Below are 25,205 nucleotides of genomic sequence, written 5' to 3'. Positions count from 1 at the left end.
TGCCAGAAAAGTTTACTCACCAGCCTTGTTTGTACTTTCAGCTTCATTCCTGCATAAATACTGATTCTATTACTTGGCTGATATAGTAAACTTCACTTGTCCTCTGCTGGGCCTCGAAACTGCAGTTAGCTGACATCCATTTTGATACACACCTGACCAATTTAAGCGCAGTCAGACCCATCCCTGTCACAGGGGGTGACAGTCTTGCAGTGACGTAACATTATGGTTTTATTAGCTAGTTTGTTTAGAGTCTCTAAGTAGGCTCCTTATCCTCTTATGTAAGGACAGAAAGAATATAAATTGGAAAGATTTAACTACAGAAAGGATGTATTCCTATTTTCAGTTATCATTTGTCCTGTTCATTCACTAATGTGAACACTGTAAGTTACCTTATCTTGGATAGGATTTTACCTCAAGTTGGCTAACTGATGTTGAGACCTTGGCTTAGGTGGCACTCGAGAGGGAGTCCATTGCTTTTGGCTTCTGTCACCCCAGGGATATATATGGAGTCCTTAAGCACGAGAGGGAGGTGATTCAGCACATGCTCTTTCTCCTCCAAGATCACATATGCCAGGTTGGATACTCCATGGGATAGCTGTACTACTGCTGTGCAAGCATTTATGGTAGCCAGATAAGTGCCAAGGGATTGATGATGTTTACATGGCAAAGTCATCCCTATTGCATTCAGACCAGCTCCACTCTGAGTAGTTGGATGCCATAAAACTGATTGAGCAGATACTGGAAGTTGTAACTATTATCTCATCATTAAGCTTGAGAGAGAACCTCATTGACATCTTCTGCGTTTCTCCTCAGAGGTACAGGATACTTTTCTTGGAGTTGACCAGGATTGTGTGGTGTCAATATACACTTAAAGGTTTTATTTTTTACCTGACAAATAATTTCATCCTTTTAGTCAAAACATAAATTCTGCAAAAACTGAGGGCCACCAGGAAAATACTGACACATTAGACCACTATGTTCTAGACCACTATCTGTTCAGTACCTGCCTTCTGCAAAGGAAAGAATTACACAGTTAAGAAATATTCTGCAGCATGATGAAATTATCTATTTTAACTTTGCTGTCTGACTAGAAGTTCAAGATGATTCAGAGGAAAAGCAGCCAATACCATAGAGACAAACTTGTGTCTTATTATTTCAAGTGAGAATGATTTCTTATTTCTATCTGCACCTCTCTGTGAATATACTTCATATAGCTCTTTCAGATACAGAATCTTCCCAGAAGCAAAGCATCCAGCAGAATAAACTACATGGTCAGAATTAATTCACAAGACATTTTTATCTTTACAATCAATTTATAACATTTGTGAGTTGATAATTTTATTTGTTCCAGATTTGTTTCTGTTGTCTGGGCTTTCATTTATTTCAGTGTTAGCTGGTTTATAAAGCTGCCAAGTTTCAGCTTGGCTCTGCACATAGACCAATTCATCATCTGTTTAGTATGTTTTTACCCCCTTGGTTTATACTTCTACTCCTTAAAATCTGTAACCGCTTCACTTATTTGTTGCCAAAGAGTCTCTGTGATGTAGATATATCCCAGTGATACAAATGGAGGTTTTATGGCATCTCTGTATCAAGACATGAATGCAGTTTACCTATCTCAGTGAAACTGGTATCTAGCATTCTTAAATTTTCCAATAAAAGGTGCTATATAAATAACAAGCACTGTTATCTGTGCATCTAACTCATTCAGGTGTCTCAGACAGTTGCTATGGTGCTGATCACAGTCTGCATTCCTAGAGATTAAATGAATAAAACTACCTTCGGGCTCCGGGATGTATACTGGCTTTCTCACTCTCTTTGTTGACTTTACAACAGGAAGCCAGCTGTTGATATATTGTTCTTGCTGTATGAAGTCTAAGTGACTACTGGAATAGTGCAGAGAATGAATAGAAACTCAGGAAACCTTAAAATGTCAAAACACCCATACTGTCTTCACCCAGTGCTTGCAGCTATAAGGCACAACTTGATTCTGCTTTAATGAAGAAACACCCCTTATCTGCTGCCTCTCAGGGCCAGAGCCCGTAAGCCGAGCTCAGACCCTGTGCCGACATTGCTAAGCAAGAGAGACACGGGGGCAGTCTCCAGCACCGGATCGTTGATTGTCTGTATTGCTTAATTTTTAGCTCACTGCTTGGCTTGATTTTGGCCCATGCCAACTAGCACTCCCTGAGAGTGCCAGGCATCATTTGGGGAGGATACGCACCAGGGATCATGTCTGGTGGCAACTGGGGACAGTGCTGTTCGGCTTGGCTCTGTCCGCCCCCGCAGCGCTCCAGCGCCATCCCGGGAGGCTTCGCAGCTCCTTCGCACCCGCCTGGCCCAGCGCCCCCGGCCGGGGCGCGCAGCATGCGTGCTGCTCCAAGTCAGTGCCCTGCTGGGCTGCAACAAGGCCCCACTTCATTTCGACATTTCAGGCTGCAAAAATACATCTTCAAAACAGCAATTATGTCTTAGAGCCACAGGGGCACCGCGTGGAGCCCGGAGGAGACTCAAGGCCAAGCACGTGGCAGTGCAGATATGGCCAGCCTGCGCTACTTGGCCTCAGGCCGAGAGCCCCTGGCCCTGTTTTATTTCCTGGCAGAGTTACAGCTATGTCAGAACTATCTAGTTTTTAGACGAGAGATGATCCGGGCAGCAGCGTCCCTAACATCGGCTGCTGAGGACCAGGGAGGCTGCAGGCTCAGCAGCACCGGGGCGGCGTCGCCTCGTGCATTTTCGAAAAGGTCCTGCACAGCAGGTTCCCCTGCTGACAGGGCTTTCTGCTAAAGCACCAGTACCGAGCATAAACACCTTTTTAATGGCCACAGAGCCTGAGGAGTCACAAGACAGAGCTCTCCCCTCTCCTGGCACGTTTTGCAGTTGTGGGTTTATTGGGATTTGATGTTTTTCGCTGACGTGCCTGGCGCTGGCCATTGCTAGATACAGCCACCGAACAAAGGTGAAAGCCAGGGAGGCTGAATCCAGCACACCAGGAGGCTGTTACTGGTTGGTAAGGGCAGGACCCAAAAGATTTTGCCTGGGCACCTTGTTCAAATGTGACCAGTCATAAAGACATGACAGTGTCAGATAAAAGAGTTCAAACGTATTTGCAGAGTTCAAAAGTATGCAGGACTCCTAGACAGGGAGGGTTTGGGTTTTTTTCCCTCTTAAGAAAAATGCTGGCAAGGAACACAGCCTCTGCAGACCAAGTACAAAGAGAGAGACAGAGACAAAAAAAATCCCTTGTTTCAAAGAGACAGCGGCAAAACAACCTTTTAAGTACAGGAAGTTTAAATACAATTTAGAAATCTTACTGAATAAGTTAGAAAGAAATCAAAAGGTGTAACCTGCAGGGGTACCAAAAGAGATAATGAATTTTGCTTAAAAAAAAAAAAGAAAAAGAAATATTTTAACAAAATGTCATGGCAGAAAATTGTAAGTCTAAATTGTTAACATAGCTTCTTAGTAAGGTCAACTGCATAATATACAGTACCTTAACCTCTTCCAGCAATTTTTAAACACCATGCAGCTTAAATAGACTACTTCTGAATTCAGTGGTATTTCTTCTGGGAGCTCTGAATGCAAATCAAGAGGTAATAGTGGAGGAAAATTAAAAGATGTGCTATTCTCATTTCATTTTTTGTGCTGATAATAAGGAAAGCAGCATAGAGTGTGATATGGCAAAGTGAACCTCTAACTTGAATAGCTTTTCTTTCACTGTTAATCTGAAATGCATTACACCCTGCCTTTTCAAATAATCATAATGTTCTTTACTGTATTCTGCATTAAAGTTTAGCAGGTGCAAGCAGCAGCTGTCACCAGAGGTCAATGTATTAGCAATCAAAGAAAATAATGAACAGATTAAAAAGTTACCATTAAAATTACTAAACCAGAAACTTCTGTAACAGCCAATCTTCACTTCAAGCATAAACACCCAGTGGAGGTACTTTATATGTGGGCTAAGAACAAGTTAAAGCTATACTTTCAGAGATACGATGCTGTTCAACGTCATCTGGCTTTGTGAAGGTCAGTGCTGGCCATAAGGTCCCCGGTCCTGGTGCCTGGCCCAGCGGTGGCTGCCCCTCTCCAGGCCATGCTCCCCGGCCCCGCTGTGGCCACCGGGCCACTGCTCGCCTGTCCCCGTGTCACCTGGGGTGAAACGAGGGTCCTCAGCCGCTGTCGCCTGCAGGCGAGCTCACGACGGCTCCCACCAGGCAGCAAGAGGCTGTATCTCACAAAGGGGCATTTTTTTAATAGGTTCAGCATTCAAAAGTGATTTTTTTTCAATTCAAAATAATCTCAGAAAACGCCATGAGAACACATAAAGAATGCATTGTGACTGACGCAAATTGGAATATTTTTCTTGGAAACCCCATGTAATAAAAATGTGACACCCAGGGGTACTGGTAAGAGGCTGACCTTTATTTCCTGGCCCTGATCCATTGGGGTCAGAGTGACAGAAAGCTAAGCCTTTGTCACATGGCAGGGGTCAGCGAGGCGTGTTTAATTTTTTTCCTTTTTTTACTTTCAAATGCAAATAAAGCACGGTACCAATGAAAATAAAGACTGCAAATGAATACATCAATTAAAAAAAAAATTTACATAAGGGTACCGAGGATAGAGGTGACAGTGGATACTCCAACATCCTAACAGACAATAATCCATTTCTTAATCAACTTCTGTCAATAATCATAAGCTGTCCGCTCTCCATGGTTTCCTCATTATAACACCACCTCTTGTGTTTTTAAATAGTTCTTTCCTCAGATGCTGCCTCAGCCAGCGAGTGAATCCGCTGGCTGTATTTGCCAGTTCTTTGTGGGTTTTTGCAGGTGTACATTATTCCCGCGCAGGAGTACGGCTGGCAGCATTGTGGATGCTCTCAGATAACAGCGAGCCGGAGCTGCCGTGCGATTTCCTTAGATGTCCTCTCTCTCTGCGGGGCTGACCCTCGAGGGCTGTCACACTGGCGGGTTGCTGGCTAGTTGCCATTTGAAATCCAACATTTTCTTCCGTTTGTAATTCCTGCCCTAATGTTTCCCCTGTTCTTGCTGCCTGGCATACAACTCTTTTGTGATGCTCCTGATCACTTGTTAGAGGCTTGCACCAGACTTTTTTTCCCCCTCCTGTCACAACTAGCTGCTGTATAATCTAACAATACTAAATACAGCATGCTAGTGGTTGTGGTCCTTTATAATTGCCCTGGGGCTTTGGGGTTTTTTTGATCACCTGTTTTTAAAATACAGGCAAAGGTGCTGAAATGATATAGGTAAACAGATTTATCTGAAATAATAGCTCTTTTGAGGCAGTCTAATATTACGGCCATTTTATAGTCGTCTTTTGTCTCTAAATCCAAAGAGAAAGAGATGTGATCTTCAATATATTGATTTGTTTCTCATGAATGTACTCTGAATTAAACAAACAGCAAAATATAATTTAAGCTTGTAGTAAATCATTAAAAAGAGCTAATATTTTCTTTTTAGTTCAAACTGACTCTCTGTCAATGGTGGCCACAGTTTCCATGATGCCAGGGGCTGCCTTTACTCTCCAAGAAAGGCACATATACTAAATAGTTAGTCACTAATTATTACTTTAAATATAGAAAATAGCATACAGTGCTTTAAACGAGCTGTTGACTGTTCTGTGTTCTCCTCTTCCCTTGGTAATCCTTCGTGGTGGAACTGCGCCTGCCTCTTCCAAGACTCAATAAGACCAAGAAGTCTGTTGGAAAAAGTTAAGAGGGAAATCAATGGCCTGTTGCTTCAGTGGAGCTTGCAGTAGTATGGATTAGAAAACACAAATGGGCACAACAACAATAAATTCAGTATAACTCCAAAACAAAGAAAACAGTGTTAAGCCATATTACATTTTAGAGAAAGAATGTACCGAAATTAGAACAGCAAATTAAGTCTATTGGATCACAAAATTTAATATAAGAAGGAGCACGAGAGCTATATATATGATTAAAAATATGTAATGAAAGGTAACTGAGCACAGTACTAGTGACTGAAGTACAGCTGAGTATAATGATCAGCTAAAAATTGTGGTGCCAGCAAAAGCTTAGTAAATCATTCTCATAAAACAGTCAGGAAATACGTTTCTTGATAATATATCACCATCTCATTGCCATCTTATTGCTAATGATACTGACATTTTTGCAGAAATTAAGTGTACTTTTATATTACACACATGCCAGATCAAAAGACAAATACAACATACAAGCTGTAACCTGTCAGCTCAGGAAATGATTGTGCACAAAGCATGTATTTGATCCACGCTCAGGCTATACACTTACAAAAGTCACTCTTGAAATGTGTGTAATGTACCTGTCACATACAAGCCTTCTCTGCCACATGAATAACTATATTTTAAAGTTCTTATATATTTATAATTTTATATGCTAAATGTACAACATAATTCACAAATTACTCATTTTTATCTCTAATACAAAAAGCAGATGAGAAAATAACAGAAAAAAATAACACCTGTGTGGCTCCAAGAGATGTGTGATGGGTATTATAGGCTCTAACTTCCTTATTCCCCCATGCAAGTCAAGAAGAATTTGCTATTAACCACATGAACACCAAAAATTTAGCTGCTGAATCAAACACATCACAGCTCTTGCTGTGTGGGCATGCGGGGTGTCAGTCAGTCCTGTGCTTGTGGGCAAACTCTCATGTTGTCTTTTATAGCTGAAAAGAAACTGGAATGCATCTAAGGCAAATCTAAAGGCAATTCCTTGGATTTTTCCACTACAGAACTTTCTAGAGCTCTCTGACTCCATCTCATGGAAAGGCTAAATGCAGCTCATTTTGGCTAGTATTACCAAGCAGTTCTCTTTAAATCATGAAAAAGAACTAATGTAATAGCTGAGGTGTGGGACTGCAGCATATCCAGGCATACCTGTATGAACTTTGATCTGGACAGCACGAGTGAAAATAATGACGAAGACAGGGTTTTCAGCACAGGCTAGCCACCTGCGTACCCATTCGAGATCAGAAATTGTATTGTACAAACTGCGTAAAATTCATGCTACCACATCTTTACTGCTACTATTGCTCAAACTAGCTAGATTAAGACTAGTGAAAACTTGTCCTACATCTTCTGTTGCAATGTGTCTACATCCTTCCATGCTGGTGTATCCCAAGCAAGGCTCACCCTCCCCCCTTGTTTTCTGGCCAATTTTTTAAGCTAGAAATGCCTGCAAGCCACAGCATCCTGAGGAGCACAAGGAGTGCTTCAAGGAAATCTCGGTGCTAAGCCTGATGGGAGCTCCAAGCCAGTCTGGAAGCAGAAGTGAAAACCACTGTGCTGCCTGTCCACCTCCAAACTATTTGTGCCCAGAATTTCATGTACGGTCGAAGCTGTCATAAGCCATCGCTACTGCCAAAAGAGCAGGTCCATGCTCCTTCCCCCTGCAGCAGCCCAGCCCCACTCGCTGCTTTGCACTGGCACCAGTCCGTGCAATTGCCTGGTGACCTGGATTCAGATGCTGATCTGGGTGAAAACTAATGTCTTTTCCCTGCGGCGCCTTTGCCTCCACAGCCTAGTTCGCCACGTGGCCTGGCACAAGGAGAGGTGGCAGGAGAGGGCAGGGCTGCAAGCGCCTCTTGCAGCAGCTGCGCCAATTTAAACCGCGTGCAAGCACGCAGGAAACCATGCTCTCGGTGGCGAAAGGCAGTGAGGCTTCATTGCGCACCCTGTGCGGCAATGAGATGGAAAGAGACAATTCATACGAACCCTTTCAACTTTAAAATTGAGTTAAAAGTTGCTAGAGCTGCCTTTATCCCTGACCGATTGTTGTGCCTTTACAATAACTTTTGTTAGCTTTTAAAAGTTCCCTTTCTCTCCCTGTTCCACATAAATTGAAGAAACCTCAGTATCAGGCCTGAGATTAGGATCAAATTCTCCAGAGTTAACTCGAATTTTCTCAGTTGTGTAGGCAAAATTGAATTTGCTACCTCAAAAAGGAGGAAAAAGAAAATAGTGTCATGTGCCGGTTCATTGTTTATATGCTATTACGACCACATTAGAAACTCCAGTTTCTGTTCTTTTTTTCCTAGCTAATTTGTTAGTTCTCATGATAATGGAAAAAATTTGAAAAGATACAAAGACTCATTAGCTAGAGAGCAGCAAAATACAAACCCAAAAATGTATGCTTAAAACCTTGTTATAATAACTTGAGTTCCACGATAGTTTGCCACGGGGGTTTGACGATACTTGCACAGCGCACTTACAGTCGCCTTCTCATTTGCTCTATTGTCCTCTAATAGAGCAAGTGCAATTACATGTCTTAAACACGGGTATGTTAATACAGTTCTTGATGCAGAACTCTGCACTCCTACTCTTAGAGTAAGAAATATTAACCACCCCCTCAATTTATGTTTTATTTCAAGCACTACTGGGACAATCTATTTCCTTCTACAACCGGGGCCTAAAGTTAGAAATGATAAATCCTAATTCTCGGTATGCACAACTGTGGACAAAATGCTCTTGGCAAGAGACCTCTGAATGCAAGCACACTGTTCTCTGAAGCAAATACCTATGAATCAAGTGATTTAATATTTAAATATATTTTAAAATCATTTGACTAATTGGCAATTGCCTCAGACAGGAAGGATAAACATGTTAGTCACAGCATTTAAGAGACTAAATATGTGGCACCTCTCCTCCTCCAGAGCATGAGTTTCATGTGATCTGCATTTGGTATTAGCTCTTTCTTTTAGAATGCGGGCCATTAGATTGTTTGTTTCTAGAGACTTCTCCAGGCTTTCCAGCATATCGATTCATAACAAAGTACAAACACCCTTAGCTCACACAAAAATTGTCTGAAATTGCCATATCCAGATGAAGCTACAGCAAGCTGGCCTCATTCAGACCTCATTCAGTTCTTGTCCTGGCAGTACTGAATTTGCCAGGAGGGCAGAAGCGAAGCCATCAGCACCTGCTTTTTGACTCTGCATCTTCAGGTATGTGTCAAACTTGGTGCTTAAGATCTTGCTGAACTCTTACTCTCGTTAATTATTATGGTGCACTGAAATAATATGTTTTATTTTATGTCCAGATATGTGTGCTTGTGCTTTGCTGTTTTAACTTTTGATTAGCCCCCTCTGTGCCAAAATAATATATCTTGAGTAAAAGCCTCTCATATTCGTGAAATGCTTGTGTTTGATTCATCAGTAAAGTGTTCTTCACTGTGATTCATCTCGATACCATACATCTTTGTGATGTGCAATTAATGTATATGATTAAGGGTGATGCTGCACACCTCTTCACGATTCATTGTGCTCCACAGCCGATTTTTATATGGTATTTTTATATATATATATACACACACACACAAAAGAGAGTCATATATGTGAGCTAATGAGGAGATGAGATTCTCTGATGAATGCAAAACTGTGGTGCAGATACCAGTGAAGACGCTGGGGAGCCTAGTGCAGAGCAGTGCTGGGCAGCACCACTGAATCTTGCATGATACTGATATAAAAAGAAAAAAAAAAAAGTACTGCCACAACCACGTGACGTGCTTGCCTCAAGCACAACAATTCTGTTTGCCCCCAAGGCTTTTGAGTCACTTCCTTTAAGTGCGACAGCTTATTACCACTTTACAGAAAGTTTTCCATACCAGCGGAGTACCTCAGTACTGTGAAAACGCCTGGATAAGGGGCAGCGTGGCTTCGGAGGGTGAGGCCACGTTGTCTCCGTTTCCGTGCTAACCCGAGGTTAAGCCCTGCTGCTCCCGCACATCCTTAAAGCAGGGTTGCCTCGGCCAGCGCCACCCTGTCCCCGCTCCTCACCCACGGCAGCTTGGTGAGCCGGGCGCCTGCTGGGACGCGAGCGGTGACACCGGTGCCTTGGAGAAGACGGTGCGCTTGGTCACACCATCCCACTACCGGTGGCACAGGTGTTTTAGAAATTACCATCGTCTGGTCACTTTGGTAATAATTCTCAACTACGTAAGCCTGGCGACGTTGCCTGTTGGTGATGCAGTGCCCTGGAGCAAGCCAGGCCTCCTTCCCGAGCCGTGGCTGGGGCCGTGGCGGTGCAGCGCTGTGCCTAAACCCCTTCATCTGGAAGCGCAGTGCCGCCTCCGAACACCAAAACCGCCCGACCCCGGAGAGCCCTTCGCAAAATCGGTGTCTCGGCAGGGCTGACAGGCAGACGCGCTGCCTCGGAGAAAGGCTCCCGCTCCGAGCACCCTAGGGCAGAGCAGGGCGCAGGGAGGGCGCGTGCCGTCCCCTCCGCACGGCACCCCGTCCTGCGCCGCATCCTCAAAGCACAGCGGCTCAGTACCGCTCACTACCGATTTTTATTACTATTATTTGTCACAAAAAGAAAATTCCGTTGCCCTGGGCGTCTGGAGGAAACCTGCCGGCTCGGCAGAGCGTGGCCGGGCCGCCGCCGCTGCCGCCCGTGCGGGCTCTGCGCGGCCGGACGCGCGGCAGGCCTCACGCCTCGCCTCGCCACACGGCGCCTCGCCACACGGCGCCGCGCCTCGGGGCCCCCCGGCCGCCCGCCCCGGCGGCTCCCTCGGCCCCTTGGCTTGGGGCTGGGCCGGCGCTGCGGGGCCGGGCCGGGCCGGGCCGGGCGGCGCGGGCGGCGCAGGCAGCGCGGAGGCAGCGCGGCGGCGGCGCGGGGTGGCGCCGCTGCGAGGCGGCCAGGGGGCGGCGGCCGCCCTGGCTCCCTGACATGAACCGGAAGCGCGGGGGACGGAGCGGGAGAAGCGGTCGCGCCGGTTGCAGCCTCCGTCGGCGGCGCGGGGTCGGCGCCGCTCGGGTCCCGCCAGCCCGGAGCGCCGCAGGGACGGTGAGTGCGGGGGGCAGCGCGCGCGGCCGTTGCGCGGCGCCTCGCGGGGGGCCGCGGGGCTCGGGGCGGCGCGGCGGGGCTGAGCGGAGCCCCGCGGGGCCCGGGCAGCGCTGGCGGAACGCGGGAGCCGCGTGCGGCGGCGGCGGCGGGGGGTGGGCGGGGGTGTCGCCTCCCTCCGTGCCGCCTCTGCCCGCGGCGGCCGTTTCCCCCCGCCGTAGCCTCGCGGCGCCGCCGCTGCCCCGACCTTTCCTCCCCTTGGAGAGGAGCCCCGGGCTCGCCTCGCGGGGCCGCGCCGGCCTCCCGAAAAACAGCCGCGCCCGGCCGCCGGCTTCCCCCGCGGCGGGAGTCGCCGCCGGCCCGGCCCGGCCCGGTCCTGCCCTCGCTCCCGGGGGCGCTGCCGGCGTGTCGGGACACGCCAGCGGGGGCCGGCCGGCGCCGGGGGGCCGTGGCGCACCTGTGCTCGTGGCGTGGGGGCGGCCCAAGTGAGACACGTGCTGTCAGGTGCTTGTTTCCGAGGGTCTTTCGCTGCGGGACCTGAGCGGCCGGCAGCTCGCTTAGGAGGGAGTTACCGTCCCCATCTCTTTCCTTCTCAAAAGAAGTTTCGGATGTGTTCGTTGGATATGTATTCGCTGCCCTTTTCTGTTGTTTTGGGCATAAAACCGCTCAGGTTGCACTCTGAGGTGTGATACCTCCCCCCCTCTTTTGTGTGCGTGGACTGGCGATAATCTGTTCTTGTCCCGTGTTTTCCTACGTCTCCTGTCCATCAGCGTGCCTTTTTCGTTATTTTTGTGAGCCACCCGTTATCCCTCTATCCAGCGTGCGCTTCTCTGAGTTTTAGTGACGGAACAAACAGTAAAGCTGTGGATCATTATGTTTCTTAAATTCTAGAAGCAGAAATAGTTTGAAAGCATTGGATTAACCAGGTCATTGCTTGAGAGCATCTTAGCTTTTTGTTGGAGGTATGCAGTTAAATGTTTTCGGGACTCTGGCCTGAAACTGCAAGTCCTCAGCAGCTTACTTGTTTTATCTGTCACATACTTGTTTATCTGTTTGCATACCTGTGGCATTGTGTGAGTAATGGTGAACCCCGGAGAGACCGCTTACCTGAAGTGGCAGAGCTTGAAAACCCTGACAAAATTAAGGCCCAGACCCTACAACTGGACACAGTACTGTCTGTAAAAGGATTTACTGGCCCTACAGACCTGAATGCAGACTTAGTAGCGTTGTCTTTCTTGCACAGTGTTGCACATATATTCCTTGCAGACATTACTGATAAGACATAATATAAATGAGGTGAGTAGTTTAATATTCTGCTGAGATAAAATGTTTTCTATTTAAAGTGAAGTTTTTAAACCATTCGGTCTCTACCATTGATACAACTCAGTTTGAAAATAGAAGAGTTCCTTTCCAGAAGTACTCAAATTACTTAGGCTGAGTCGAGCTCTCGTGCTATAGCACTGATGGCTATATAAATTCAAATAAAAGTGGAAATATTAAGAGAAGTTCTCCAAAATTCTTACATTCAGACAGAGGATGGAGTAGAGCGTTGCTGCTTGTGTGTAACCAAGGCAGGCAGAACATAGCTTTGAGTCTTGCCATCTCTAGTGCTGTTCTTAAATCTGATTAAGAAAGTTTAGGAAACTATTTTAACTTCCTGAGAGATTAGCAGAGATTAGAGGATGTTTAGTTTGAGGGTAGGCATGGAATTTGTATCTTATCCGTGTACACTTTGTGATATGATTAAAGGATCTTTTACTTATAAAAAACTTCTTTCTGTAGTATTTCTCATAGCTTGATATCACTCTCTGTTTTCTGGTTAGAAAAGGCAATAGTTAACCACATTAATAAATAAATAAATGTGCTGCTGCAAGAATCTTGGTTGAAATCTTCAAGGACTGTAGGCCATATCAGAATACAAAGGATGATTTGGATTTAAAAATGGTTGGTCAAAGATCTTGAAAGCAAGTGAACTGTTTTGCCAAATAAGGAAACTTGGCACATTCTACTGTGTATTTTAAGATAGCACAAGTGTAGTGTGCTACTACTTCATTGGCAATATGTTGGCAGAAAGCCTTCCCGAAAGAAGCACTGAATCCTGCTTTATAGAGTCATAGAGTGAAGTGAAAGGAGTGAGTTACATAGTTGTTTCCTGTAATAAATTATTAAAATATAAATATATATTATATAATAAAAATATAAAGTAATATAATATTAAAAACATCTCAGGTGCTCATGAGGGATGTGCACAAGATGAGGGATGCAGTTTTTAATTTTACAGATAGGCACCAAGTCAAATGTGAGTTGAAGCTGCTTTACAATTTGTGTGAAATTCTTTCCTAAATCCCTCAGTGAAAACTCTATTCTCTGGGAATAGTAATTGAATGATAAATGGTAGGGCCTTATGTTTTATACATGGAATAAGGCAGACAGTTCTGGTTCTGTGGCATTTTCCCTACCATCCAGGCCTTTTTGGAGAGCTCAGCGGTACAAATGAACATGCTGGATTTTTTTCAGTATCCCAAGATGTCACACAGTACAACCTGAAGTGGGATCGATGTGCAAGGTATCTGTCCTGGTGCTCTGGGATTCCCTCACCACAGGGAAGTTTGAGGGAGAGCCCCAGGGAGCACCTCTGCAGAGAGGCAGAGGTGGCAGAAGGAGGGTGAGGAGTGGGGCTGGCTGCAGGTCGCAGGGGCGACAGGGGGGGGAATGGGTCTGGCTTTGCCTCCTCCCTGTGGGAAGGAATGAAGGGGGTCTGCAGGCTTCCTTACCCCTGCATTGGTTATGCCCACCAAATTGCCAGTAACAGCAAGTCATCAGATACTTTTGTACACTGAGCTTTTATTACTGTATTGAACTGAACTGGTTGTGGCTTAATAACAAAGTGACACTGGATAGCAGAGTGCTGTTAGTACTCAACATGGTAAATGCTACTAAATGCATCTTAGATCTTTTTCTTTCTGGTGTGAAATGAACAGCTTCTAATGTCCTGTAGAAATAAGTTATGAGAAAAATCCACAGAGAAGATGGGGATGTTCTTGCATGATTATGAGCTCATATTAACCATTAGAAATAAAGAAATTTCTCCTTCTTCTGTTTTATTTTCTTAAGATCCCATACAAATAATTGAAATAACCAGCAATTGAATTATTTTTTTCAAATACTTATCAGTCACAGTTACTGAACTGCCACATTTTCGTTTCTTAGGAAATAAGCAACAAAGACAGTTGACACAGTGTTCCTTAATGCTAAACTACAATAACAGTTAAAAACTCAAATTTGTGTTACTAAGGAATGATAGGACTGATTATAAACTTTCAAGACACTGTATTTCTTCTATCAAAAGGAATTGCCATAATGGCTCCACTCTAGGCCCAGCCAAGCAACCCTATGGCAAGGGACTATTCTCCTGGCTACACAAATATAAGATCTGAAAAAGTGCTGCAGGCTGGTGGAATGATGCACTTGTTTTGGATAGAAGTATAAGAATATGAAGTTTAATGAAATACAAGAATTTTTTTCTTAACCAGTGGTGTAAACTCAGATTGTTAAGTATCTTTTAAAACACAGTGACAAGTTAATAACTATGTATGTAGTTGTCACGTGCAGTAGTTACTCTAAACAGTTGTTTTCTCAAGCATAACAGAGAGATTGATCTGTCTAATTGAGGATTAACTACCTTGCATCCAAAAACAAGGAGTAATATTTAAACAGGTCTGTTCTCTCATCTAGAAGAGGAAGACTGTATGCTGTCATTAATTGCAGCTATCTGTATAAAGAGTATGCTATGTAAATCTCAACTTTCTCTGGAAAAAGAAAATCTTGAAGAATCTAGGATAAACCAATGAATCATCCTTTAAAATGTGTTACTTTATTGTATGCCAGTGACCATAGCATCTCCAGGTGATTGATTCTTGTAGATAAATTTGAAATTGGAAAGGTGTTAAAAGAATCCATAATAGCGTCTGCATGTGCTTGTGTACTGTGCACTCCACCAGGATTACATAAATGTTTAGGAATCAGTGAATTTTCAAACAGCAAGGAGGACACATTAGAAAAGTACTCACTTTTATTTAATAAGCCTCCTGTGTATATATTGTACCGTATTAGTAAATGTTAAGGTCAGTTTTCTGTGAAATGTTAGTATAACATCTTGTTCTATGTTAGCGTAACTTCCAGAAGCCAAATAATATACTTGTTTATATGGATAATTTGGTTCTTTTCGGTGAACGATAACTTAAAATAATTTGACAGCACTTCAGAACTTTTGAATCCAGATAGTAAAGGCCAGGAATATTTTGTTTCCGATGTATTTTTCTTTTCCCTTGGTGTTCTGTTCCTTCCGCCATCTCAAATGCAACCATCTGTTATCAGCCGTTCACACTTTCCTGTCTAATTTATGGTCTATTCGTGGTGCATATGCTTTCGCCTATGAGTAACATTACTCTTGTGAATAATTCTGTTGTCAGTAAGGAGATTATTCACTGGAGCATAACTACCCAGGTGCACAAATACTTGCAGGGCCGTGGCCCTAAACCGTAAGGTCTCTGGATTTGGAAGCTTACCTGTTTCATTTTTCGATTAAGTGTCGCATATGTTTGAGATGCTGTGTAGACAGTGTTAACTTGGAGTAACTGCTCAAATGAAAGAGGCAAATGGGCTTTTGTTTCTGAAGACCAGGTAATTAAGCGGCATTGGCAAAGAAGCAGAACATTAAAACTGCCTTCATTATGCTCCTGATTTGCAGGAGTGACCAATTTCCTTTTTCTTGAGCTCTATTTAAAGAAAAATGTGTGCAGGGCAGTAAAAATGATGACTGATTTTAAATAGATACACAAAAGATGAAGGGAAACCTAACGCCAAGGTTAAAACAAGAACAAAAGGTCAAAAGAAGAGGTTAGGCAGTTGTATCGCCGAAGAAGCTGGCAGAGGCTATTGGAAGAATAGACCTTACTTCATGCCACATGGATAAATCTCATCCTAACTTGTAAAGCTGGGAAAGGAGAATACATGCTCCCTCAGAAATAGCCTTATAGACTGTTTGTCAGTGAGATGTAGGTTTGATGCCTCCTCTCTCAAAAAAGTGATGCCTTCAATAAACGTGTTAAGTTTGTCATGGTCTTGCCAGCTGTTGCCTGTGGCCTTGTGGGAAATGAAGGTAATTAAGCAGGCAATTTTTAGGAGAAGGCTCTATGTTGTATTATACAATATCTAAAAACATATTTTTATATCTTCATCTCACATTTGGAGAACAGCTGCAACCAAGTAGCGATAGAATTTTCTAGTCAAGTGATATCTCAAAATTTTAATTGTTAGCTACACATTCAGCAAAACTGGGGGAAAAAATATGTTTTTGTTTATATTAGTCCCCAGCAGGGACTGGGAGAAAGTTTTTTTGCAGTAAGTGGTGCTAGGCATATTGCAGATGTAGCTCCTAGCCCCAGACAATGCATAATGCATGGGTACCATCTTGAAAAGCCTCCCTGAACACCCAGTATAATTTGATACTATAGCTTGAGCAGCGTAGTTGGAGGTGTAATTTTCACCAGCACACCAAAATCTCTGTGTGCCTTTTTGTTTTATTTAAACCAGTCCCTGTTTCAGTTTATGCTGATAAGCTTACTTACATTAATTGCATGTACGGTAACTTCTGCTGGTAAGTAAAGCTAGTTTGTCTAAACTGGTACCCGTTTGTACCTACAAGCCTCAAACAATCCTGTAGAAAACTTGTGCAAAATTCTGCAGGATCCCACATGTTCTGCAGTCCTGCTAAGAATGTAAAGCTTTTTGATCTTACGCCATTATAAAGAGACCCAAAATTAGTCAGTGTTCACTCATTTAGGTGATAGTGTTTCTGAAAATTTGCTACAGGCATCAGCTTTATCACTTTGAAATCTATGAGAAGGACGTTCTGTTCCTCTGGCAGCAAATATGGAACGATCTCTTAAAACTGCCGAATCCAGTCTTGGCACATACTGCAAAATTTCACATATTGTTACCAAGATAAATTACTCTGTACTTACACTTTGTTATAACATGCGAACAGAACTGAGTCATTCGGAAAAAGACTTTTGTTGTGGCCAGGTTTTTCCACATCCTTGTGAAAAGTCCTTCTGCCTCGCTTTGAGCGTAGGGAGTGTGCTCGGTGTGTGCTGCCGTACAGCTGAATGTCTGCCAGAAAGCTCGCTGCCTCCGGTTGCGCCTATGTTGTGTGCAGCGATTGCCACAGGAGAGAGCACGTGCTTGAGATTCCTGAGCTCTTGTGCAAGCACAGGGCTGGAAGCACATTTCCCGTCCATCAGTGTGCTTCGCATTAGGGAACTTGGTGACACACTAGCGTTTTTTACTTCCAAGGTGTTCAGGAAACATCAGCATAACTCTGAAGAACGCTTTTAGCCATTTCTCTGTCTCCCAGCTGTTCCTAATAGCTTGTGCAAATTATGCCAACATTTGCATAGCCTGCTGGAGTGTGACTTCTTAGACTTTCTTTTTCCTCTTATGCTCAGTGAAATGTAGTATGTTTTTTTATTGTAGTATTTTTATTACAACAGGTTCTTGCTTTGGGCATCTAAACATAGGTATAAATGCTTGAAAAGTCCATGGAATGTGTGTATTAATTAAAGCTTTTCTCTTTACAGATTTTGCTGTGGTATATTTTGTCATTATGAGATGTCGTCTACCAGTGCTTCATTTGTGCAAATTAGATTTGATGACTTGCAGTTTTTTGAAAACTGCGGCGGAGGGAGTTTTGGGAGTGTCTATCGAGCCCGATGGATTTCTCAGGACAAGGAGGTGGCTGTAAAAAAGCTGCTCAAAATAGAAAAAGAGGTAAGAGTTTACTAATAATTTGAGTGCTGTAAAAGCAAGGGCATAAATATCTTTTCTAATGTCTTCCATTCTCCAGCTGATTGAGACAGACTACCTTGGGTTTTTTGTCTGTGTAAATATGAAAACCTGTAACTGGATGTTGTTATAATAAAGACATACTGAGTGGCTCCAGCTGAGTGTGTCTCTGATTTAAAAGGTTATTGCTTTCCTGTTTCTTTACTATCTTCCTCCTCCTTTCTTGTGTAGCAGCTCCTCTTCATGACGATCCTGAAGAGGAGCCACGGAGCTAGGAGTTTCCCTTTGATACCATTGGGCATGTTGCTAAATACGAATATGAAGTGTTCGCTCTCTTTGGCCACTCCCATTTGTCATCATTACATCTAGTCTCTAATGTCCTGTGACCTCGTGTCCTGTGGTTCATGTCTGTATGTTCATTATAGGCTTAGCATATATTGCTAGGTGGTGTTTCATCCCTACCTGCTACAGAAGTTTTTGATCTGGGGTTCCAGTAGCTCTGAGTCAGTCATAGTTACACTTTCGCTTGGTCTCATCTTGCAGTGAGATTTCAGGCCGACCATTCAACCAGTCGTCTTCTCTAGTGGCTTCCTGCATGCCTGGAAAGATAGATGAGTCCTTCAGCAATTCTGTGGGAAAAGACAGAATGACTATTTACTGCAGCTCAAACAACCATAAGAGGTTTGTCAAGAAAAACTCCTGACCCTCAGTTTTTTACAGTCCCAGCAGAGATACAGTGTCCTCACAGGACTCAAATCTGTATGCTGATCACCATGGCTAACTCAGCAGTGAGGATACACTAATGTAGCAATGGATGGCACAGTTTCTGGACCACTGCTGCAACAAAAGTACATCTTATTTTTGTACAATATCCTCAAAACATCTTAGGAAGACAGTTATAAGCTGAAGGGCAGCAAAGCAACTCTAAGGATAATATGCTTAATAAGTAATTGGACACCAAGATTCTTTTACTGTTGCAGCATCTGAGGGAGCATGATTGATTACATCGTGCTTAGTGGTGTGATAAGTGTGTTTAATTACGATTAAGCAAGTTGCTGTCTAAAATAATATGGAAGGTCCTTGTGTTTCCTATTGAGGGTGATGGAAGATGTGCACACTCAGTCCAATGTCAATTTGAGCACTGGGGAAATCAGTGCTGGGCAGTTGGTGCAGACCTAGTTGTATTGTTTTTGAAAGAATGTTGACAAACTGGAGGGGCAACGCCTAGGATTGCAGAACACGCTCAAGGAGGGGAGAGCATGATACTTGTGGGGGTAGGACGATGGGCGAGACAGTTGACAGAAGGGAGCATGTTCCTTCCTGTACAAATTGTTCATTTTCAACCAGACTAGTCTTCATTTGCATTTCAGACTTAAGAAGATGGGTTATAGCAGGGAGCAGCTTGGTGTGGGCACCTTCTCCTGCAAATTGTCTGGGGAGGCAGCATAGAGGCAAATGGTAATGCCTTCAATAAGTCTAGCAAAACTTGCCAGAACTTGTCTGTCAAAAACCTTAATGAATCAAAAATAATATAAGCTTGTTTACAAACATTGCATTTTCATATGGGGAAAATGCTGGCCTTGTTTAATCTAATGTAGAAAGTTATTACAAGAAGTAATGGTTGGGATCTGAAGCCAGACAAATTAGAACGGGAAATAAAGCACAAATTATAAGGAGAGAGAATGAGTAACACTTGGAACAGGCTACAAAGGGAAGGAGTGAAGATGAGAATCTGTTCCATCTCTTCATATCTTCACACTGAGATGAGATGTCTTTTTGGACCATTGCTTTTGTTAAGTTGTTGAGCTCAACACAAGAGTAGCTCGCGGAAATGTAATGGCTTGTGATTTGTTGGAGATCAGCCTAAATGGTCCAAAGGTCTTTTCTGACTTTAATGGCTGTAAGTCTGTTTACATATGTAGTATGCAGCATGTATGTGGTTTATCTATGATGATGACAATAACGAACATCTGTGACTTAACTGTACATACAGTCATGGTGAGTCAATGACTTTTCTGATAGCAATAGAAAAATACCTCGCTGTAACTTTATATGTCTGTGTTTAGTAGATGTTTGGACAGTTTGCATTTAGTCCCGAAAACTAATTATTACCCCTTCTGATCTCTTTGAAAGGAAGTGTCCTTTTTAACTCCATGACTGATAATCTTTTGTTTCTGTTAACTGCTGCCACTAACCCAAAACAATTGATTAAAGAGAAAACAAGACAGCTGGGAGAAGTTGCTCATAGGAATTTCATGCTAGCTGATTCCAAAGGCACAAGCCAAGTCAATAGAGCTGCAGCATCATTCTGCAAATACATTGTATCTGGGTTCATTTTATTAAACAAACAAAAATATCTTGAAGGTTTGTTCTAGCCAAGTGGGTATGTTCTAACGTGTAAAACAGAACAATTCTTGTTCTGGCGAATAGCAACATATCATACTGAAAGATATACTCAAAAAACTTAAATGTTTGAAAGGGTATAGCTCAGGCAGCTTTCTTCAAGAAGTCTTTAAAACGTGAGAAATAGGAAGACCTCTGCAAGGCGTTAACTTTTTACTGACAGGCAGTAAAATCTGACTGTACAGGAGGAGGTATGTGCTTATGTGAATGAGTACAGCTAAATAGGTGTATTGAGAGGAAGAAATATTCTGCAAGTCCTTGATTAGAACATCAGATCTGAAACTCTGGACAAGATTGTTACTGAATAAGCAAATCATACAAGTGTGTCTTGAGTGATTAAGGAAGAGCAGAAACAAAATTAAACTGCAGCCTTGTTATCCAGTCCAAGCACTTGGTAGTTTTTGGTTTTAAGTAAGGAACAACAGTTCCTTGTGAATTGTTTTGCGGAAAATCAAATTATCAGAATGATGTCTATGATGCATATGGGGGAAGTAGAAATGCCTCCTGTAGTAGGATGTCTGCTTGTTCCTTTTGCCCTAAGTGATAATTCTGTGCATTCCTTGAAGAAAATTGCACGCCTACTACTCAGGAAGTTATTTGGTATTTTTGTGCATGATTTGTATGAATTATTGGATAGGCCCGTAATTTGGCTCCCACTGAAATAGATGGGAGAGACTGGGCCCAAAGGCCTTACTCTGGAAATTGCTGACAGTTCTTCTGACACCACTAACTTGAGCAGATAACCACATGGATGAAATGTTACAGCCTGTTGTTTTATGCCTTGCCACATTACCTTTTTCACTGAGTAGTGTCTATCTCCCTCAGTCGTCTGAACAACTCTGAAGTCCATGTTGTCATTGCTCGCTCTTGAAGGCTGTGTTTTTGGTAGCTGTTTCTCAGCAACTGGTGTCTGATCAAGAGTATGATTCTTTGTGAGATTAATTGCTGGTGGGATTTTGCCTGAAATTTGAATTTAATTTTAATGTCACTGCTCTTTAGTAGTAGTCCTGTGATACACAGGCTGTTTCTATGCTCTTGATGGACAGCAGTAATGGATCTGACTTGCTTACTTCAGCTCCTATAACCACCATACTTATGTATAGGATCATTTGGTTTTATGCAGTAAAGCTGCTCTCAGATTCCTTTCAAATGCTGGTGGTGGTCTGTACAAACTGCAGTAAAATGGTGGAGCATGGTGGACAAAAACCAGTGAAATGTAAGCATAATCTTATTGGAAAGTGCTTCTGATAAACCAACAGCCACTTGTGAATAAAAATGTTAAATTGAGTACTATTAACCGTATATGCTTTGTTCAGTCACGTCTGTAGAATGTGTTTGAATTTTTATGAGACAAGAATAAAACATGTTTTTACTAGTTTTGATGGTGTATTGGTGGAGATCTGGCTACCATGGAAATTAATTTTGTATTGTCAGGTTTTCTTGTATGTACTGTATATGCAGTAAGCTTTAGGGGATTGTTAAACTGCTTTAAAAAACTTTTCATATGGAAAATAGTACAGCTTGTTCATATTTTTCTTTTATGATCTGCTTTTGGAAGGGAATTTTCAGAAAAAGTTGGTCGTGTCTGTAACTTCCAAACTGGGTGAGTTAATTCAATTACATGCACGTGACTAGACTTATCTCACTCGTGCTCGTAGTCTTAAAGACAGTATGCAGTAATTTTAATGTGGGTCACAAGAGTAAGGACTGGGAATGACTTTCAAGAGTAACAAGAGAAAAGCAACACAGTAGAATAAAGCAAAGCAAAGCAAACCAAACTGAAACCGATATTTAGCCTAGACAAGGCTAAAAATAGATGATGTTCTTTTTGCTTGCAGTTTATAGCTATTAAGGGTGCTTGGGTGCCAGCCTTGAGTGACTCTGTTCTGGGAACTGGCCATAATGACGGGCAATTTTGATGCTGTTTTATTAGGTCTTTCTAGGAGCTTCCACTCCTTTCCTCCTTTCATTTCTGAGTCAGCAAGTATTTAAAGTGGTCCAATATAACACCTGTCAGGAAATGTCTATGTATAGTTGATTCTGACTCAGAGCAGAGGGACAAACGCAGTGTTTCCCAGCATGTCATCCTCTTGTACGTGTGTTTTTGCTAATGGATTGTGAAAGATGGCTTTGAGTATGTGGTATATAACAATATATAAGGTGTATGGGTCTAAATATATGAACTTTCCAAAGAGAGCTGCACCTATATTTGAAAATTATAGTGTTCACATTTTTTTATGTTGAATATCTGTAGACTAAGTGATCTCATGAGAACCCTTCCAGACCCATGTTTATTGCAAGAAATATTGCTGAGTCTTGTTAACAACTGTAAAGAAAAAACACTGTATTTATTATGCCAAAGGCATGTCTTAAAGTGTCTTTGTTTTTTCTGTTTTCCAGTGTGGATATTTCAGGTTTTTTGTTTGGTTGGTTTTTATATTTTGGTTTAAAAAAAAATGGCTTAGAGCATTTCTTTTGGTGCTGACTAGGGGGAACTTGGTACCGTTTCTAGTCTGTGGCAGTTGAAAAATGGGGTTGGATGCTCTGGCTGCTGTACATGCTGTATCTCACAGGGTAAGTTGTCATGGGTAGGACAGAGACTTCTACAACAAATCTTTGACTGTCCCTGCTTTTGAGGTTACCCTTCCCTTGGGTAATCTCCTTTTGTTCAGGGGATTTTTTTTGGAGGACTTTATTTTGAAAATGGGTGTTATATTTTCAGGTGTCTTGAAAGTCTCTACATTAGGAGATTTTCTTATTGAATGCATTGGGTATGACTGTATTGTAAGTCTCAAGTGGAATACGTGTTGCAACCAAAATGGTATCAAAACCACACTGGTATTTAGGAGATACCAGTCTAATGAAAGATGATATAACATTGCCAGAATAAATTTATTCTTGGGAAGCAAACACTTTGTTTTCATTTTGTCTGCGTTAAAAAGAGACTTCATTCCTCTGTGTCTCAGGGCTCCCCAAAACTGTCTCAAAAACATAGCCATCCAGGCACAGAAACACATTTGTCTGTATTTTGCTACATTTTATTGTAGTGGATTATTTACTTGTGTACTTAAACGTATTTATACCAAGTCTTTCATTAGATGAGTAACATCTTTCAAAGTTGCTTCATGTAAATAATGAGTATTTGTAGTGCAAGTAGTGTAGCTTACTGAGATTTTTTAGACCAGCTTAGTTTGAGGTCCTCACTAGTTTGTATATGCACTCCTAATTCTTTTAAATCAAGCTGATTTTGGCTTAATTTGATTGAGGAGTCAACTTCAATGAAGCTGGCATGTCAGGGCTCAGCCTGGCAATCTGTGGCTTCAAAAGTTATTTTGGTCAGTTGAGACATTGTGACTGTCAGTGTTGTCATCTTAGCTTGTAATAAATGCAAAGTAATTTCACAAGCACTAGTGAATATTGCTGTAGTCATCTTTAAGAGGTTACCATACCCTTTTTTATGAGCTAAGACACCAGATTTTGCATTGAAATTGTGAAGGGTTAAGTGCACATTTCCTTCTGTTGACTGGTGGACAGCTGTGAGCAGTAACTTCACAAACAAACTTACTAAACAAGTAAATTAATAAAGTGAGATGCACCAGATTTTGTCTGTTGCTTCCCTTCACTTGAGTCTTTTAGCTGTGGCTGATTCATAGTAACTGTAGGTACAAACATAGTGTTCTCTGGGTTTTGTTTTTTTCTTCTCAAATATGAATTACCCTTACTTTGTCAGAGTGAAGCAAAGTTCCCTTGTGTGTGCTGCCAGTCAGGAATGACAGTTGCTATAACTTGGTTGATGCACAGGGACTTCACTGTCTTTGATCCCTCATTTAGGAATGTCTCTGTGAGGCTTGGAACCATTTAAACTCAATTATCTTTACATTTGCTTTTTCAGAAGGTGCAACATCCGTAGGCGAACAAGCCTTAACACCAGCTTCCTACAAATTATGCATAAATGTTGTTTAGAAGAGGGAGAAAATCTGTCTACATTTATTATTTGAAAAGTACTCTTTCTTATTTTTCTGTTACCCACAGGATCCAACCCAGTTGTTAGGATATTTGTATATATTCTTCTGTTTCATAATTAATTTGTGTTAGGTATTGTCTTAAATTTATTCTGTCATTCTGCTGCAAGCTTTTGGTTGACAGTGGGTTTCTGGAGTTGCCATTGATGCTTACCCACAATTAGGGTTTTTTTTTTTTTTTTTTGCTTTTCTCTGAATATAAAAGGATATATTTCTCTTTTTCTTTCTTCTTTTTGCATGGATTCAGATATTACTTGTGGTTTGGAGGCAAGGTTGCAATGCTTGTGTCTCCATGCCAAAAACCTTTGACATCAACTTGCAGCTCTTTTGTTTCCCCTCCCACGACATTCACTGACCCTAAGCTTCTGTTGAAGTGATCAACATCAAAATTGTATTTTTGGATATTTAAGCTGTCCTCAAGCTTCACTGTAGAAATCCCATAGATATAAATGAGATCCTTTTCTCTCAAAGTGTTGTTTTGGGCTCTTTGCAGACTCCTGCAGTTGAGAGTCAGTTAAAGTTAGCTTTATCTCTGCAACTATCTAACTATGTATATATTTTTAAAGAAAAGTTAAAGTAACAAAATGTTACTATGGTTCTAAGAATAGTTTGCAATATAGCCATAAGATTGGGCTTCGCAGTTACTTGTTCAAAGGACTCTGGTAAGGAAGGGGCTCAGGAAAGCTTGAAGACACTGTATAGTAAGTAGGCTTACTTCCCCTTTTCTGTATTACACTAGCCATTAGAGTTCAGACTAGAAATCAGTTTACTGGCTGGAGAAAAAGCTGAGGACTCAGACATTTAACTCTGTGCCTATGACTTAACAAGTTACCAAACGTCATCTGCTAACCGTGTTCACAAGTTTTTAGCCTGTAGCCAGCACAAGGTAGCATCTGTTAGGTTAAAATTTCATTCACTGAGGTGTAAATGAACACAATTTACATTTTACTTTTGTTAAGAGCTGAGAACATGTAGGTGTAGGTAGGTATCTGGTTGGGTACCACGCTGTGGGCAGGACGTAGTGGGAACAGCAGAGCACAGCAAGCGATGGTGTCTGCCTCCAGTCCCTGCACGCTTTGAGGGACAGAGGTGACAGTTGAAATGCCTGTGACCAGCACCAAAATCCATTGC

General features: G+C 42.4%; 1 protein-coding gene across 1 annotated transcript in view; it reads left to right on the top strand.

Moving 5' to 3' along the window:
* The first annotated feature begins 10,680 nt into the window (after nt 1-10,680).
* Nucleotides 10,681-25,205, top strand: part of MAP3K20 (mitogen-activated protein kinase kinase kinase 20) — a 95,615-nt gene continuing 81,090 nt past the window's right edge. The window contains exons 1-2 of the mRNA XM_067299047.1: nt 10,681-10,806; nt 17,445-17,634. Of these exons, the coding sequence (XP_067155148.1) occupies nt 17,476-17,634 (159 nt within the window). The 5' untranslated portion in view covers nt 10,681-10,806; nt 17,445-17,475. The remainder of the gene's footprint in view (nt 10,807-17,444; nt 17,635-25,205) is intronic.

This window comes from Apteryx mantelli, chromosome 6 (genome assembly GCF_036417845.1).
Source record: "Apteryx mantelli isolate bAptMan1 chromosome 6, bAptMan1.hap1, whole genome shotgun sequence".
In the NCBI taxonomy this organism is placed as follows: Eukaryota; Metazoa; Chordata; class Aves; order Apterygiformes; family Apterygidae; genus Apteryx; species Apteryx mantelli.
Note: the sequence above shows the minus strand (reverse complement) of the source record. Positions and strands in the feature narration are given on the sequence as shown.